Raw genomic sequence first — 17213 nt, 5'->3', positions numbered from 1 at the left:
TCAACTTAGTTGCACATGTTTAGCAGTATTTTCCGCTATTACGAACAATTCTTCTCTTTAATTCATCATTTATTTTTGATTCATTCTTGGCTACTGTTTCTGATATGCAACTTAGTTATGGACGCTTACAAAAGCATCCATGTTGAAGCGGTATTGGAATGACAACGATCTCTGGCAGTTTGTTGCACTATAATGTCCGTATTCTGCACTTGTCGTGTTTGTATTCCAGAAAATAGGCTTTTGATCACTTTTTTGAAGAGCAGAACAGGATCCTTGAACTGCTTGGAGATAATCTCCTCAGTGAAATCTCCTCTTACTGCTGCTATCTTTTGCTCCGTCTCTCTTTCCGCTGCTTCAATTCCTGTTCTCTAAGAACTAGAAGTCTAAAGTGCAATCATGCAAAATGCGAGGACAAAATGGATGCTTGGATTTTCATAATTTTATTTTTTTTTCATACGAATATAAAATTGGAATACAAAACAATGAGAAATGAGTTTTTATGCGACATAGCCGGAGTATCAAGATCGAAGTTGAACTTATTTCCACCCGTAACGAGAGGACAACCTTGTGAGCACGAGTTTTTCTTTTGCTTTTTCTGAGGTGAGGTACTCTATAAAGACGAACGGAAAATTCTAAAACGTGGTTTGCATCCACAGCATACTCCATAGAAGAAAAGAAAAGAAAAGAGAAAAGGAAGGGAAAAAGGGGTTACATCACATTTGAATCTCGTCCCTTATTAGAGCAGAATTACTGAGCGAGCACCCGTGCGAAGCAAATATTCAACAATTAGCGGTATCCTAAACCTTATTAAATGAGCGTTATGTTATTTCATCCGATAATGTGTGTTCTGCGGATGCGGATGACGTGGACGACAGGGCTGTGCCCGGTCGTCCCGTCCCCTCCCCCCTTCGCCGTACACACACATTCCACAGCCCTCGTCTCTCCGAAGCAAGCGCCTGAAAACCGTCTCGTCACTCCTATAGCTGGAACATTTGCCTTCGTGGATATGGTCGCTGATAACAACGAGCAAATTCTCCATTCCAGTACCAATGTAGTGAGGATGGACATCCTGCCAAAGTCGATTCTCACTTGTACTGCCACCACTAATGACTGCAGTTTTCTCACAGAAGGTAAGTGACATTCGGCTGACGTGATCGCCGCTGCGCATTGTTATGCGGATGCCTAATCAAATATCAAATGATCGATCGAACAGTTGAAGCCAATAATAGCAGCGGGTAATGCTATAAGCTTGTTTATCTGAGAGCATCATTTTGAATTATGCGCTTGCTTGTCAGGATTTGAAAATCGTCAACAAATTCGTTTTAAAAATGATGCAGATCGTTTCTTTAGAGAATTGCCACTCATTTCGGGTCTACATTTGTAAAGATCGTAGTTTTCGTTGGCAAATGCTGCTTACATAGGTTTAAGGAGCATTACATCAGCACTATTTGATAAAGATTTTAGAAAAACTGCGAGATTTGAGATTTTTGCCTTTGTCGGTGTTCTGCTTAAAAAGTTATCCTTTGCTTGTCAATTCCTCAGAATAGTGCACTTCATAAGCCGTTTAAGCTTATTTTTCCCCCTAGGTGGGTCACACGAAAACATGTACGTATACATATGAATTAAAAGATTTCCTATTTCCAATAGAGTTCCGCCATATGGAACAAATATGTTAAAGTACTCCTCGTGCATGCACAACTGTGGGAGATTCCTTTTCTTGCGTTCAGTGATGCACCACTAACTACGCCTTTAACTGCTCTACTTCTTTGTTTTTTTCTAAACATGAATACATTTACATTGAATTAATTTACATACATTTTATCTAAACACGAATTGCCATATACCAATAAACAAATGCCAAAGTCGTCATACTTTTGCCCTTTGTGAAACGAAAATGCAACGAGCGGATTTTGAAAAGAAATACATAAAAGAGACTTTTCTGAAGAAGGAAACGAGTGCCCACGGAACTCAATAGGGATACTTTTTTTGCTATGGTTGTATGAGCATACTAAGATGTAAGTACCGGCGTGCTCTCTTTTTTCGCGGCATAGCAACCTGTTTTCTATGAAGAGCTTGTCTATCGATGGAAGAAACCCTCCCCTTTCTTTTTTCTTATCCTGTTCTTCTCTTCGGTTCTGGAGTGAGAAGGGCATGTTGAATTAGACGTGAGAACTGAGGTTTCCTATCCTCTACTTGTATTTTTGCTAGCATTGACGAAAATAGGAATGTTGCTAAACTTTTTTTTAGTAGTTGTTCCCTACGAATTTGTTCTTTATTATTTCTCATTTAAGTAAGAATATGATTAGACGTACAGTAGGATTAAAAGTTCATTATTAAGGTGTTTGATTAATTATAGTGAGGGGAGCGACATAGATCACTTGAGCTGTTTCTTGTTCAACAAAATTCTACTGTTTTTTTTGCTCTCATGTTTCATTTTTTTGAGTGTTTTTTCTTTGCAAATTCCTCTTTTGTACTCTGAAGACTGCACTTTTTATCGAAAGCTTGTTTCTTTCTCATGAATCTTTTGATTGTTATTGAGATTGTCTTGAAATCCTACAAGTACTTCTATATTATCAGGTTCTATTCCCTGTTGGAAGTCGTGATTTCAGCTCCTAACATTTGTCCTCATTAGTCTCTGAAATTTAAGAGCGGCCGAGACAATGAAACTTCGGAAAAAAAACGATTGTATTTGTATTTGTTTCCTGAACCGGAAAATGCTGCAGAAAATGAAAGCGAAATTTCTTCCGTCCATTACAAGTAACATATTCGTACTTGTGCAGTTTTGTTCATTCGAATTGGAGGCTATGGTGTGCAGAGAACCCTCGTTTGTATCCTAGGAACATCAGCAAATATTCTCTTTCATTTTGTTGCTAAGAAGTATCTGAAGGGATTACTAAACTGAAAATTATTACAATTAAAAATTAAAGCAGCAGTTTGATTCCTTTGACCAGTTGTTTGAAGTTATGATTGAAATTAATTATAATTATATTTACCATAGAGGATAAAGGATAAAGTTTCTGGCGTTAATTAATCCGCCTGGGATGCACGCCCACGTTTACTTATTTATTTTACTTATTATCATTTATTATTTTTTATTATTACTATTCATTATAATTTATTTTATTGTAATTTATTTATTTACCACATTTTGATTATTATTTCAACTATAGACCTTTTATTATATTATTTCAAATTTTTGGAAATTATTGAGGTCAGATTAGGGTATTTTAGTCCTGCCAATACCATAAAAGCAAGAAGTTAATTGCAGAGGAGGTTTTCTGAAAGGATAACTCAGTAATGCCCTGTTCTTCACTTTGTTGTAAATTTAAACGACTACCCTCAAAATACGATGTTTGGGTCACTAGTAGGTCTCAAAGTATATCCTCGCTTTACTTTCACGTTGTCACAAACAGTTCCACAAATCAAATTGACAGTTTGCGTCATTTCATCAAAAATAGATAAAAAAGATATTGTCATTGCTTGCGGATAACATGTTCTGCATCTCACTTTAAGCTTGCTCAGAGTACTGTATCTGGTACAGAACCTGTGCATTTATTGGATGTTGCAGGTTGTTGGAAGACACTTGTGCTCTTGAACGCGTGCCCCAGTAGGTGCTAGATGTTTTCAACCGAATAACCCCGTCGTGTCTACCATAATGCATACTCCCTCTCCGTTTCACACACAGCCCTCTTTTCCTCTTCTTGACCCAATCGAACCTGTAACCTGTATAACGGTCGCCTGATTCGACAAATTCATACGTATCCCGATTACCTACATCCCAAACAACGGAATAGTTTACTCATGTGTTTTTCGCAAGGGCGAATACGGTCCGTTGATCGGATCCTCGGAATGGAGGAGAAAAGTCACCATCACGAATGAAAATGACAAATCATGCAACAAATTGGGTTGGCACAAAACTAACAAATTCGTTCATGGTGTAACACACGTCTTGGATATCTGAATAATTAAAGAATAGTGGAAGGCGACTACATTCTCAGCTTGCATTATCTTTATCCATTCATCCTTAATAACGACTACTAGGATTCCGCCGCTTTGTATGAGCCATTTATGCCGAACTAGCCGTCCTTATTTCTCCCTCTACCATCGCTGTACAACTCTTCGTTCGCAGTTTTTGTGCACTTCGTCGAGCTACTTCTGTCCTCAAAAGAAATGCGCGAATCGAAGCGTGTCCACCACAGCACAAGTGCAAATGTTCTGAAGAGGGGACGAGTTGTAAGGTAGGAGACAGTTGCGCGCTAGTAGGCTTGCACGCTGACGTCGCGTGACGATTCGCACTCGCGCGGAAGGATGTCGTCCTCTTTCGATCTACGTGCACGACTAATCCTCATCATTCTTCTTTGTTGACATAACAACTTCTCAACAACACACCATTGCTGCCAATTCATCGAGTACGTGGGTAAATGTCTTTCTTAAGGATTTTTGAGGGTTTTTCAAATCGTAGATCAACTGACGTACTTAAGTGTACTACAAGGAACTATAATCGTTGGAGGGGTAGATTTTCGCAATGAGATTTTGGTCAGTTTTTTAGACTGCGTAAAGCGGACTATTTTACATAGTTTGTCTTCAAAAAAAAAATCATTTACACACACCATTTAACAAAATTCAAAAAGCACACATACTTCTTGACACTTCCTATTGTGTTTTATGTATGCATGAGAGCAATCAGAGTAGGAAAAGAATATGAATCGAACCACCCAGAAAAAAACTATGAAACTCAAAATCACTACGCTAAGGAATGTAAAAACTTTCGCCACACCGAACCTTACAAAACCATCGAAACAGGGAAAGAGCGGTAGGCACAGTGAAATTGGGGGAGAAATTTATATTCATTATTTGTGCATTTATGTTTTCTTGTTATGCCAACGAGATTTAGGTGAAACGTTATTATTGCCCTGACGTTTCGACAAACTCGTCTTTATCAAAGGCCTGAAAATGGTCCCAAGTCTTCGATGCCCTGCCCCAGCAAACTCCTCCTCTCTCCTTGCCAAGCCTTGATACTGCTTTAAGTACACCACACAAGCCCTCAAAAATTAAAACAAACTGACCAGTCTCACCGAATAGGAACCGAACCGAATATGGCGGGTGAATTATTATTTATTGTATTATAATTGTTTATATTTGTGCAATCTTTATGGCATTATAATTGTTTTTGAGTCGTAACTAAAGAGGCATAGATGAGAAAAAAAAACCCTATTCCCTTTAACGAAATGCTTTATAAAAGTTGTTAGGTTTGTTGCTGACTTTTGATTCCTAATTTTGACGAAAACCACAAAGTTCGACGATGTCAGCCAATGAGCTTATTAGAATAACAAATATACAAAAATAATTACAATGTAAACATAACAAATTTAAAAATGCGAGAAATAGAACGGAATAGTTTAATGTAGACGGGTGCACTATGATCCTTCGCATTTCCCACAAAAAAAGCGCACTGAAAAAATAAACTGAAAGCGCTTCTCTAACACTGTCCTAACCAACGCAGTACGAAGTTTAAAAATTCTAAAACTCAAAAATTTCTTTTTGTCTATCATTTGTACAGATTAAAAATAAACTAGATTGGTAATTCAGCTCGTTTTTGCTGCTACATACAGTATCTCTGGTAAGCGGATTTGCAGGTTTACTGGAGAACAAATCCATCCTAAATTTTGTAACGAAAATCCTTTATGATTTCGACAGGTAAAGAAAGATTGTTGTCCATGTTCTTTTTCTATCTGTTATTATGTAATAAATCTTTTTCATGCGCACTTCTTGGATAACTCGGTTTAGGAAGAAAATCAGGCAAACTTTCACAATGATCGCGTTGTGAATGTAGCGGTTTATTTGTGAGAGCTGTACCGAAGAGAAAAAACTAAAGAGTTAGGCCCAGTTCCGAAAGTTAGTGTTAATATCTAGATGCTTTAGGAACGCATGCGTAGTTTGAAAAACATTAGCTATGTTGTGGAACACAAAAATGATTGAATGGAAGCTTATGAAACAAATTGGTCCCTTCAAATCGTTTTCAATGAGTGAAAAGTTGATGATTATTGAAGCATTGCCAAAACAATTGTAATCAAGAAAAACTGTGGTTGACCGTTGAGTTCAGCAAGGTGGCGATACCGCGCACGTTTAAGAAAAAATTTACAATGTTGGTGAATATAAACGGAGGAAACGATGTATGCTACACTTCTAGATGTTTCAACTGTTCTGCTCAACGAAGGACGAAAGCATAGTCCAGTCGCAAATAACAATTAACGCTTTGAAAAATACGGCACTCGCTTGAATATTCATAAAACGACGCACGTGAACTTCTGCTGGCCGTAATGCATAATTCTATGGACGATTAGCAAACGCAACACTGTCTGCGTCCACATACTGCGTCACGTCTTTGAAAAGATCGAATGCGAATGTCATCTGGTTTCCTTGATTTTCCTACTCCCAAGGTTGGCACTAATCTTTATTAACAGCTAACGTTTCGACGTTATCGCCTTCGTCAGAGCCTGGAAAAGTCAACGCCACAAGTGATTTACCCTCCCAAAATCCTCATCATCCTACAAAGAGCATTTTGATGGTCCGATTACTCAGTGCCCAGCATATCGGCTGCTACTTAGCCTACTTAGGGTAGTTCGTTTATTACCGCAATGCGCTTCTGTTAACCTTTTCTGTTGATAATCAGACTTCATACACTTATCCATCCAAAGGTTATCGAAAGCGCTTCTAGTGTTCCACGTGCCTAGTCTCTCTGATATAATCGTCACCACAGGACGTGCATGGATAATCAAACGATTCCTAGGACAAGCGGCACACCACATCATGCAGTCAATCTCTGCTATAGGGCAGCTAAGAGTTATGCAGAGCCGGTCTTACGCACGATTACGAACCAGCTGTTGTTTGAGCTTTTCTGGTGGTGTTTCTACAGTCATAACGTTCTGTAGATCCACTCTACGTAGACAGCTTTTTCCCGATCTGCTCATCTGGTTGTCAAAATAGAGAGAGCAGAATCTTTTTCGGGAGGATAACTCTTCGAGTGAAGAGTTGTACGTTTTGAAGAGCAGAGTTATTAGCCGGGTATCTTTTGTACTTTTTGGGCCAGATTGATGGATAGGTTTTTTCCTGGTTAGTCGGTACAACCCTTGACGATGTTGCCTATAGTGGAACTTTTCACTTTGTTAGCACATGCTGAAAGATAGTAGTTTTGTCACTGAGCTTTTGGTACCACGTAATCTTCTGCACCCCGTTCTGGGAATAGATATGCGCATTCGAGAAACCCAGTTTCCCATAGGTTCCTTCTTTGTGAGTTTATTGTGCGTTCAGCGCTGGTTGAGAAGCAGGTGTCCGATTCTGGCCATCTTCAGAAAGTGATGCAACTATTGTTTATGTAAAGACAGTACAGCAGTAGTTTGCGGTCCACTGAAGGTTTTTCGTCTTTGGACATGAAAACGATGGCGAGCATATGATTAGTTAATGATTAGTTAATTATTTGTGAACAGATTCCAAGAGAGAGGAAATGTAATTACTTAAGAAGTGGAGAAGAGTATTAGATGTAGTAAATATGGTTGGAAGAAACCTTGTCTATTAAGTCGAGTAACACTTTCGTTGTCTTCCATTTTTCGTTGGATTCAAGTTAATGAAAAGATGTAGTTAATTTCCATATTTTTTTGTCTTGGTAAATACTTTCTTCAAATTAATCAGAGCCAATTATGTTCAATCGGATTATCGTAACCCCTCCTCAACTAAAAAAGGGCGGAGGAAAATGGGGTGAATTTCAAAGTAAGAAAGAAAGAGCACGTATTTCAGTGGAAACGCTGCGCTCACCCGATCGAACTTAAAGGCATCACCCCACGAATCTGAGGTGGTACGGATTTCAGGTGGAGTATTCGTATACGGGATCGTAGATTATGGAGAGGGAGTGATTCCATCCATTTCTTCCTATTTGCCGTAAAAAACGGCCCGGAAGATACGGCTTGGAGCGCTCCGGCGCGCTGTTTTCTACAACGACTTTGATTGGAGCGCGCTAGCTTTGTGTGCGCGTCGCATCTTCCGGGCCGTTTTCTACGGCAATTAGGAAGAAATGGAAGGAATCACCCCTCTCTCCATAATCTACTATCCCGTATAAGAATACTCCACCTGATATCTGCACCACCTCAGATTCGTGGGGTGATGTTTTTAATCGCACTAACTATGGATAGTCACGTCAAAAAGACGGAGAGCACGGTGTAGTTACGTAAGGCTGCCCGCAGAGTTGAGAGCCACGCAGGCGCGCGGTTTGGTTTTGGTGGTTATTGAGCGCCCTGTTGTGAATAGTCATCTTATTGAATCTTGCTAGCCAGGGTCCTCACTCGATCCCAACTATGCCGTGCTCCACCGCAACGCTTCGAGCGCAGCCGCTTACGCAACTGCATCGCGCTTCATGTCGTTTTGACTCCGCTATATGTCGCTGTCTTGTCGAAAAGCTCCATTTTAGACAGGGAATGATTTGAGGAATATCCACTGCTCGCATAGGAGTGATATTTAGAGAGACTAAATTGTGGCAATATTTACCAAAGTTCTTTCTCGGAAGTCCGAAGTGAGTCCAACTGATCCCCGTCTTAAATATGGATGGGTGTTTCATTGTAGCACTCAAGGGCAACGTTCACGACTAGTCCTCTGCGCGGCGCTTGCCACTTAAGGTCCAAAAATCTTGTTCGCCTGAGATTCCCTTCTAAAGGGCTAGATAAGTGTGCAAATCAGATGTGCGTAGGAGAAAAAACTCGAGAAATCCAATAATGTATTGTCCTATGGCTGGAAATGTGGCTGAAACTAACATAGTGTTTAACATCCGCAGCCTGGTTGATCAAGAACCAATGCATAGTTTTTTCAGCGTGAGAATAAAGGTGTCGGACAATTTCTCTATGTTTTCCAAAAATAAATAGAGTTCAGAACGGAGTTTGAAAGCCTAAGGAAGTAAGCGCTGCTTAAAAATCCATGAAATGAATCAGGAACATCATATTGTTCAGCTTAGCCAACGATGCAACTCTTTACGCCCATACGAATGACAGAATGAATGCGCATAAGGTAAAAAAAGGATCGAAATAGTCAATGAAGCAACTCTTTACTGAAAATTTTTCTTTATTACTTCCTCATTGGATACGTGTGCCTCTCCAAATACGCTTATCATCAGTGAAACCGTAGATGTATTTGAAGTTTGACTTCTTACACTTGTACTAATAATACGACCCACTTCGAACGCTTTTGTTTTGCTATCCTTAATAATTAATAATTGATAATATAATAATTATAATATAATTGATCACTCTAGAGCCCATGATCTATCATAATTTATGCAGATTTGTAGGGTGTCCTCCGAAGCTTTCTTGTGATTTCTACAAATTACGTCCTATGCTTCACCGACTAGTGGGGAGAAGTAAATAACGAGAATTCCCTCGAGCATTCCCTTTGTTGTGAATATCATAGTGCTTAGTACTTATTTGTGGTGCTGCCCTGCCTTCGAGGATTATACGAGGTCGACGAAGTAGATGTGAGACAAAGGGGAACTATATAAATGTTGTGAACAACTATCGTAGTGAATGAACACACAGCACATAGTTATGCTATGGGAAACATATCGATTTTCTCTTCTAAATTCCTTGTGGAAGAACTATGGAAGGGACCGCGTAGGGGGTGAGGAAAAAACGACCTAAAGACGGAATAACCAAGAAAAACCAGAGATAACGGGTAAAATGTAGTTAGGGGAGAAAGGTACTCAATATCGCCCTTATTTCTGGAAGTAAATAACTAAATCAATTGGAGCTCTAATATCTAAACATTAATCTTAGAAGATCTATGACATGTGAACTAAAGTTAGTAAGAGAAAGAAGTAAGTTAGAGTCTCGAGGAATAAGGACACCACTGAGTGCCCCTTCCAAGATATTCTGTCCTCCTGTGATTCCTTTAATTTTCTACTAATTCTAATTTTTCATTCTTTCTTACTCTTCCAAATAGCTATTTTGGTTCTTTCCCACATGTGGTCTCGCATTTTCGAGGCAATCTAAGCGTGTTCCGCAGAATTGAACGTCGTAATTCTTTTGGCAAACATTGCTTGTTCAAGAGTTTCTCTCCTCCTCGCCTTCTTAAATATTGTCTAGAAGTGTTCCTATCGTAGATCGTGGAGTGGTTGTGGAAGGGGTGCAGTTCCATGGATTCAGCTTGCCACGACTGGCCTCCCACTGCTAGAGAAACCCAAAAAGAGGTTCGGCGTAGCGGACGAGAGCCGGTTGGAGTGAGCAGAATTTTGAATCGCTTCTTTTTCATTTCATCTCTGGCATTTCGTACCCTAATCTTTTGTGTTTTTTTCTCTCGATTTTTTAGGCGGTTTCGTGACGTAAGAATAATCGTATCTTCCAAATTCTAGCTCTAGCGTGCTCTATGTTTCAGTCGTTCCCAGCTGATGATGACGATTAGGAAAAAAAGCAAGCGTTCGTATTCTACGAAGCTTAAGTGGAGCCATGATTCATTTCCGTGTTTGTCAAGATTTAATCAACAAAAATGTCCATTCTACGGGAATCTTTAGTTGTTTCTTTTTTTTTGAAATTTCAAAAGACTTGTTCTAAAGAAAATGGGAAGTCCTGTTCCACTAATTTTGCTGGTACTAATTCTTCGACTTTGATAGCTTCTCATAATAATTGCTGGATTTTCCATGTTCGACCGTCCTTGGATCTTGGCATGTTGAATACGTAGCTTTTTATTGATTTGCTTGGGCTTTGGCCAATATTGGTATTGATCTTTATTAACAGCTAGCGTTTCGGCGTTTTTACCCTCGTCAGAGCCTGGAAAAAATCAAAGCCATTAGTGATTTATCCTCTCAAGCACCTTATCACCTACGAAAAGCATCCAAACGTAGGCAAACTCAACCTGCAACACATTGGCGAATGCTTACCTCATTCGCTGGTAACGCAACAGACCACCACGTACCACAACTACGAGTCACAGGAGTTTTTTGTACGGGCCTGATTGGTCGCCCCGTCAGGTCAGATCAAAACCCGCACAGATTTTAATATGGGGCTAATTCGTTTGTAATCACAAAGCGCTCATCATTCCCGTTTATTTTTGGACTTTTGGCGGTGATGCAAAAACACTCCAGTATTCAGCGTGCTATGATCTCGAATTCCTGGATTATATCCCTATTTGATTGTGTTCTTCGAGTTCAGAGCTCATCCTTCTTTTTCTAAACTCTTGTCTCCACAGCCATCAACTTATTATCCAATTGTGGATCATTGACCTATCGATGCAATAGTCAGTTCCATTGCTTGCTCAAATCACATACAGGACATGTGTAATGACATCAAATATCAGATTTCCCAGGCAACGATCAATTAAATTGACGGATGCCAGTTTAACGAAACATATGCGTTTCGCGTGCGAATGCACTCTGTAGTAGCCCTCTTCCTAATTACATGTCATTTATTTTATTTTCTTAAGTGTTCGACGAGGAAAACCCAGTCAAATTGTAAATGAATTTGGGCAAAGATAAAATTGAAAGAGATGAATGTAAGGGTTTTCCATTGTCCAACATGTACAGTGTATATGAATTATTTTCACACCTGTCTCTCGAATACTGCAGCAGTAACCGGCGGTTCATAGATGGAACTGTTGATCCATCCACCGGCCGCGATGCGATCTACTTTAATCCTCTTGTTAAGCGAATCTTCCTATGAGTTCTTCAGCATCAAAGCCTCTTCAGTCGAATCTAGTTTTATGGATTCGACTGCATGTTGCTCAAATCTGGCTCCGTTCACAAACGTCCCCAACATTTCCTGTCTTGAGTCCGATTAGAACTCTTTGATTTATGGTGCAATATGTCTTGTGCGTATCTTTTCTTGCGTAACTAGTCCTGGTTTTTCCGTGTGTATGTTGTCCATAACACACCCACCAACGGTTTTATGATTTTGTATTGTTGTAACTAACAAGATGGTGTCCCGCTGCGGGTCTAACACAGACACGGGACAGTGGAACACAGCCGGGCTGTGGATTCAGTCCGATCGAATGTTACTGATCTCCATGATGTGTTCCGTTGTGCTCCCGTCCGATATACGGGAGACGTCTACGCTGTCTGACCCCCTTCTATGTGGGTTGGATAGCAAACATTAGCTGCGTTACAGTCACACGTTCAACGTTTGTCGCGTTGCCTTTACGTAGCTGTTAACGCGATACTGGACCGAAATCAGAAGTTTTAATCTGACTGTTGGATTTCGAAATCCTATATTAGTGAATGCTTAAAGGCATCACCCCACGAATCTAGGGTCGTGCGGATTTCAGGTGGAGAGTTCCTATACGGGGTCCCAGATTATGGAGAGGAGGGTGATTCCGTCCATTCCTTCCTAACTGCCGTAAAAAACGGCCAGGAAGATGCGTCGCATGCGCAAGGTTGGCGCGCTCCAATAGAGCTCGTTGTAGAAAATAGCGCGCCGGAACGCTCGAAGTCGTATCTTCCGGGCTGTTTTTTTACGATAATTAGGAAGAAATGGACGGAATCACGCTTCTCTCCATAACCTACGACTCCGTATAGACATAACCCACCTGAAATCCGCACCATCCCAGATTCGTGGGGTGATGCCTTTAAGCAGCTTTTAAAAGATTTTCTTCATTTGGCGGATCCTTTCTTTACAGTTTCACCTAGTGTCTTTCATTTTTATTCTCTGAAATGATATCAATAATAATGAATAATATCAATTTTTACCCTCCTCTTCAAATGATTAATCAAACATGCGATGTAGTGCATTAAAGGCATTACCCCAGGAATCTGGGGTGGTGCGGGGTCGTGGATTGTGGGTAAGAGGGTAATTCCGTTTATCTCTCCACGTATCCGTATAAACGGAAAATCCCGGAACACTGTTTCTTACGACGGCTTCTGTGCGGAACCTTTGCGCCCCGCCCCCACTTGCGATTCGTCCGAATGCGTTTTCGACGAGTCGCAGACGGGAGGGCTCAAGGATGGCGCGTTGCAACAGGGGACGTCGTAAGAAATTGCGTTTCGGGGTCGTCCGTTTAAATTGATAACCGAGAGATGAACGGAATCACCCTCTTCCTCACAATCTACGACCTCGTGTAGGCCGTACCCACCTGAAACCCATACCACCCCCGATTCGTGGGTTGATCTCTCTAAAGACCAGTGTTCAAAATTTTGAAGTGAAAGGAAAATCCGAGGAAATGTTAATTGTGAGAACAAAAGGTAAATGTAAAATGCCGTGGAGGATTAGCTGAATTCCAGGTAGGAGAGATGCCGTGTATACGGGCCGATAACGAAAACGTGTACACATCTTAGTTTTTGTGCCTTTTTTGGCTATATACGTGCTCTTATTCACTTAAATTTGTTTCGATACAACCCTGTGAAGCAATATTTAATGTTCATTTCACAAATACAATGGTGTCTGCAATCCGGATTGTAGCCTAAGCATATCTCTTCGCTTCGAAACCAGATTTGACTATAATCGTGCATGCTCTCTACATAGTGCTATTATTGTTCTTGACAAGATCCTCGTAAATTGATGTCTAAGCAATTTTGCTACAGTAAAAGTTGAAGGAAACCAGTCCAATTTTTTTTTCCAATTTCGACCCTTTGAGGAATATTTCTAGGGTTGTTTCATCGTTGAATGAAAATCATATCCATTCAGCACATAAATTAAAGGCATCACCCCACGAATCTGAGGTGGTGCAGATTTCTGGTGGAGTATTCGTATACGGGATGGGAGACTATGGAGAGGGGGGGGGGAGGTGATTCCGTCCATTTCTCCCTAATTGCCGTAAAAAATGGCCAGGAAGATACGGCTTCAGGCGTCTTGGCGCACTATTTTCTACGGGGAGTTCGACTGGAGCGCGCCAGCCTTGTGCGGCTCCGCATCTTCCGGGCCGTTTTTAACGGTAATTAGGAAGAAATGGACGGAATCACCTCTCTCTCCATAGTCTTCCATCCCGTATACCAATACTCCACCTGAAATCTACACCACCTCAGATTCGTGGGGTGATGCCTTTAAATCGGTGAATGGTTTCCAGGAAAAAAAAAAAAACGAAATTGGCAAAAACTGCTTCACGTGGCTATCCTAAGCTTTTACTTTAAGAGAACTGCGTGCAGATTTATACTTCACGCCATGTTAGAGTTGTTATTGTTCTGGAATTTTCTCGAAAGAGGCTTCACCGACTTCAACATCGAGCGACCCCATTGACTTCTTTTCCTTACTACCTCAGCATCGTGATTTTACATGAAATTGTTGCAATCTTGGGATCCCTTTATTGAGACAAATATGTCTGTTGTTGGTTAGAGGATTCTACAACTGCAAGATTTCGGTGAAATACAGATGATGTCGACCAATTTCTTGTCAGAACCTATTGCCGTTTTTCTTTGGTACACAGATGATGAAGGGTGGCAGTGCTTTATCGTTCAAGGTTGATTCAAAATGCTCTATGATACTACCTGTAACCTTCCTGAAGGTAAGGAAGAGGAGAAATCATGGCAAAAACTTTTGAAGTCTCTGAAAGGGAGAAAATGAATTCAAGACAGTAGATTAACCCATTAAAAATCAAATTTGTTATAATTATTAAAACTGTGTTTTGTACTGTACACCGTGTTTTTTATACCCCTACGTTTTAATATTTCGAACAATCAACAAAATGCTTTTTCAAACAAAGGTGCGTTTTCCTGATCCTTGACCCATCTGCTCACATTATCGTAGCCATTCACTGCGGTGATTTCATGTGCCGCGTACTATTTACTCAACGCAACATCTTCCTGCTAATTCGCTGCCCATTTCCTTTGTGAGTCGGGGAGTGCCGCGTTTCTTTTCGAACGTTGTCCTTGAGCGAGTTCTTTTAAATCGAACGGCTTCAGTTATCGGTATATTTCGGCGCGCTTTTGAGAGTCGATTCATCTTTGCGATTGTTTGTGTTCATAAAATCTCGTAGCGTCTAAAATCTTCGAGAAAAAAAAACTTCTGGAATTCGCTCGGATCACACTTTACTGATGGTTACGCTAGCTGTGACTGGATATTGAAGGAAGAGGTATCGACATTGAACATTGACCTGACGACTTCAACAAAAAAAAGAAGCGTAAGAAATGCAGAAGGTTTGTAGGGCGTTAAGGGACGTAGATGTTTTTGAGTTATTTTTTGAAATTCATATACATGGTGAATAATATCTATTTTTTTAGATGTCTATGAACTATGTAAATAAACTGAAATAGTCTTCCTTTTATTTTCATAACCAAAAATTAGAGTCGGCAGTACGGTTTTAAGCTTTTCCAAGATGTTTGTTTTATCTCGCGGTATAAAATTAAGGATATATTCGGCTACGTTTTAGGCTAAGAAAAGCTGTAGCAAAGAGAAAAATTACTTGTTGGAAAGTTTTCGTCTACTCCTTTGATTTGTTTAGTCGGTATTCTCTACATTTGAATTCTTCTACTGTTTGTTTCATCATTTAGTATCCTTGTTTCAACGTTTTTATATTGACTCCCAGGCTCTCAGCTTACCCTCCAATTTGAGAACAGTTCTTTTGGAAACAAACCTAAGCGATCTAATTTTCTTTGCTAATTTTATTTTCTCGCATTTATTTCTCATTATCTTTGTCAACTTCATAGAAACTATTTTACATTATTAAAGTTGAAAAGAAATAAATTTAAAAGCAAAGGAGTTGTTAGAATTAATGCGTTTTTTTTTCCTTGAGAAGGTAGTACCTTCGTAACAAATGCTTCCAATGATTGTTCTATTTTTCCACCACATCCTGCAGTATCCACAAATTCAAAATTGAAACTTTGATAACTTGCCTACAGGTGGTAAAAGAATCATTGTTCGGTTTCATTCTATGAAATAATAGGTTGTGCGCCGTCAATTTCGCTCATTTGGCTTCGATATGAGAATCAGAGAGTTTCGAGAGAATTTTGTGTGTCGGATAAACGTGTAGGATTGAAAAAAACATAGTTGGTGCTAGAGTGAATCGTAGAATAGGTTCTCACGACAATTAATCAACAAAGTGGTGTACGCGACATTTCGCTTGGACACCATTCCAAGTTAATTAGTCCTACCATCTCCCTTCAACGGTTTTTTTTGTGAATATTACGAGCCTAGGCCAGTTTTATTAGTACTCATATCTCTTGCTTACGCTTAAAATTGTTCCGATCAGAAAAACTCCCTCAAATGAGAGGAGTTTGGTACGCATATTGTGTATTTTTTTTCTGTTTTATGACCTTTCGGAGGAAATTGGACATATATTTCATCAAAAAATTGATATGAGCTCTTGATGAGATTAACGTTTGGAATAATTCGCTTCCTTTACGGAGAATGAAAAGTTCAAAACGATTTGCGAGACTACACTCAAAAAAAGTTGGAAGGAAAGGTTGCAGGGACACGTGGCTTCCTTGTGAGCGAAAACTAAAATTCCTGGAATTTTTGGATTGTATTGACTTCTGTAGCTGGATCCTGGATCATTTATGAACTCGTTGATTTCTTTCGAATGTTCCTTCAAATATCTTACAGAGGTCCTTTCATAAATTGCGACATTTTTGATCTACAGCAACAGAGCTGTTTTCTATGCGTTGTCTTGAGGTTAGAGAAGTAATTTGGGAATGCTAATATTGGCAGGGTTTTGATGAGAAGTCACCGCTTTGCCTAAAATTGATTGCTTACCTTTCAATGAAAAGGGGAAAATAAAGAAAATAAAAATAAAAAAAATTTATAATTTTTATTTTTCTTTTCTTTCTTTATCGCTATTTATTTGTGCTTTAAAGCCGCATTACTCCTTTCCATGGGTGCGATTGGGAGCAGCTGAACCTTCCTCACGTTTTGGGGTCTGGCTCATCATAGGGTGCAGCTCAAGTGATGCGGGTCCCTTCGCCAGAAGTTCCAACTGTCCAGAAGTGAAGGGGTTCGAGCACCGGCTCCGACTATCGTATGAGCGCTCACTGCCCATCCTTCTGGAATTTCTTTTTTTTCCATAGTTTATTCTTTCCCTTCCTATCTGCTGCTCGGTATCCGGTAATTAATAGTCTATCTCCTATTTTTTCTCTCCGTAATACTATTATACTGCTGTGAGACGCTGTATCTTTCCGCCCTTTGTTGTTTGAAGTGTCTCTAGATGGATTATTTTGAAGATAATCCATTTAGAAAACATTTCGGCTGAACAGCTTTGCACTGGTGTCTACCGAACGTATCTAGTGCATCGCTCGAAATTCCAGTACGTTTTCGCTGTTCCAC

The 17213-nt window shown here is 39.9% G+C and overlaps 1 protein-coding gene across 2 annotated transcripts in view; it reads left to right on the top strand.

Moving 5' to 3' along the window:
• Positions 1–838: 838 nt before the first annotated feature.
• The window catches only part of RB195_009619 (uncharacterized protein), a gene marked incomplete at both ends in the record, with an annotated part of 42650 nt that continues 26275 nt past the window's right edge, over positions 839–17213 (top strand). Inside the window, one exon of one of the 2 annotated variants that reach the window (XM_064190247.1) lies at positions 839–1130. In XM_064190247.1, coding sequence (XP_064047831.1) covers positions 839–1130 — 292 coding nt within the window. The remainder of the gene's footprint in view (positions 1131–17213) is intronic. The other variant, XM_064190248.1, reaches the window with a different exon arrangement.

This window comes from Necator americanus, chromosome III (genome assembly GCF_031761385.1).
Source record: "Necator americanus strain Aroian chromosome III, whole genome shotgun sequence".
NCBI classification, from domain to species: Eukaryota; Metazoa; Nematoda; class Chromadorea; order Rhabditida; family Ancylostomatidae; genus Necator; species Necator americanus.
This window is presented reverse-complemented; position numbering and strand designations above follow the sequence as displayed.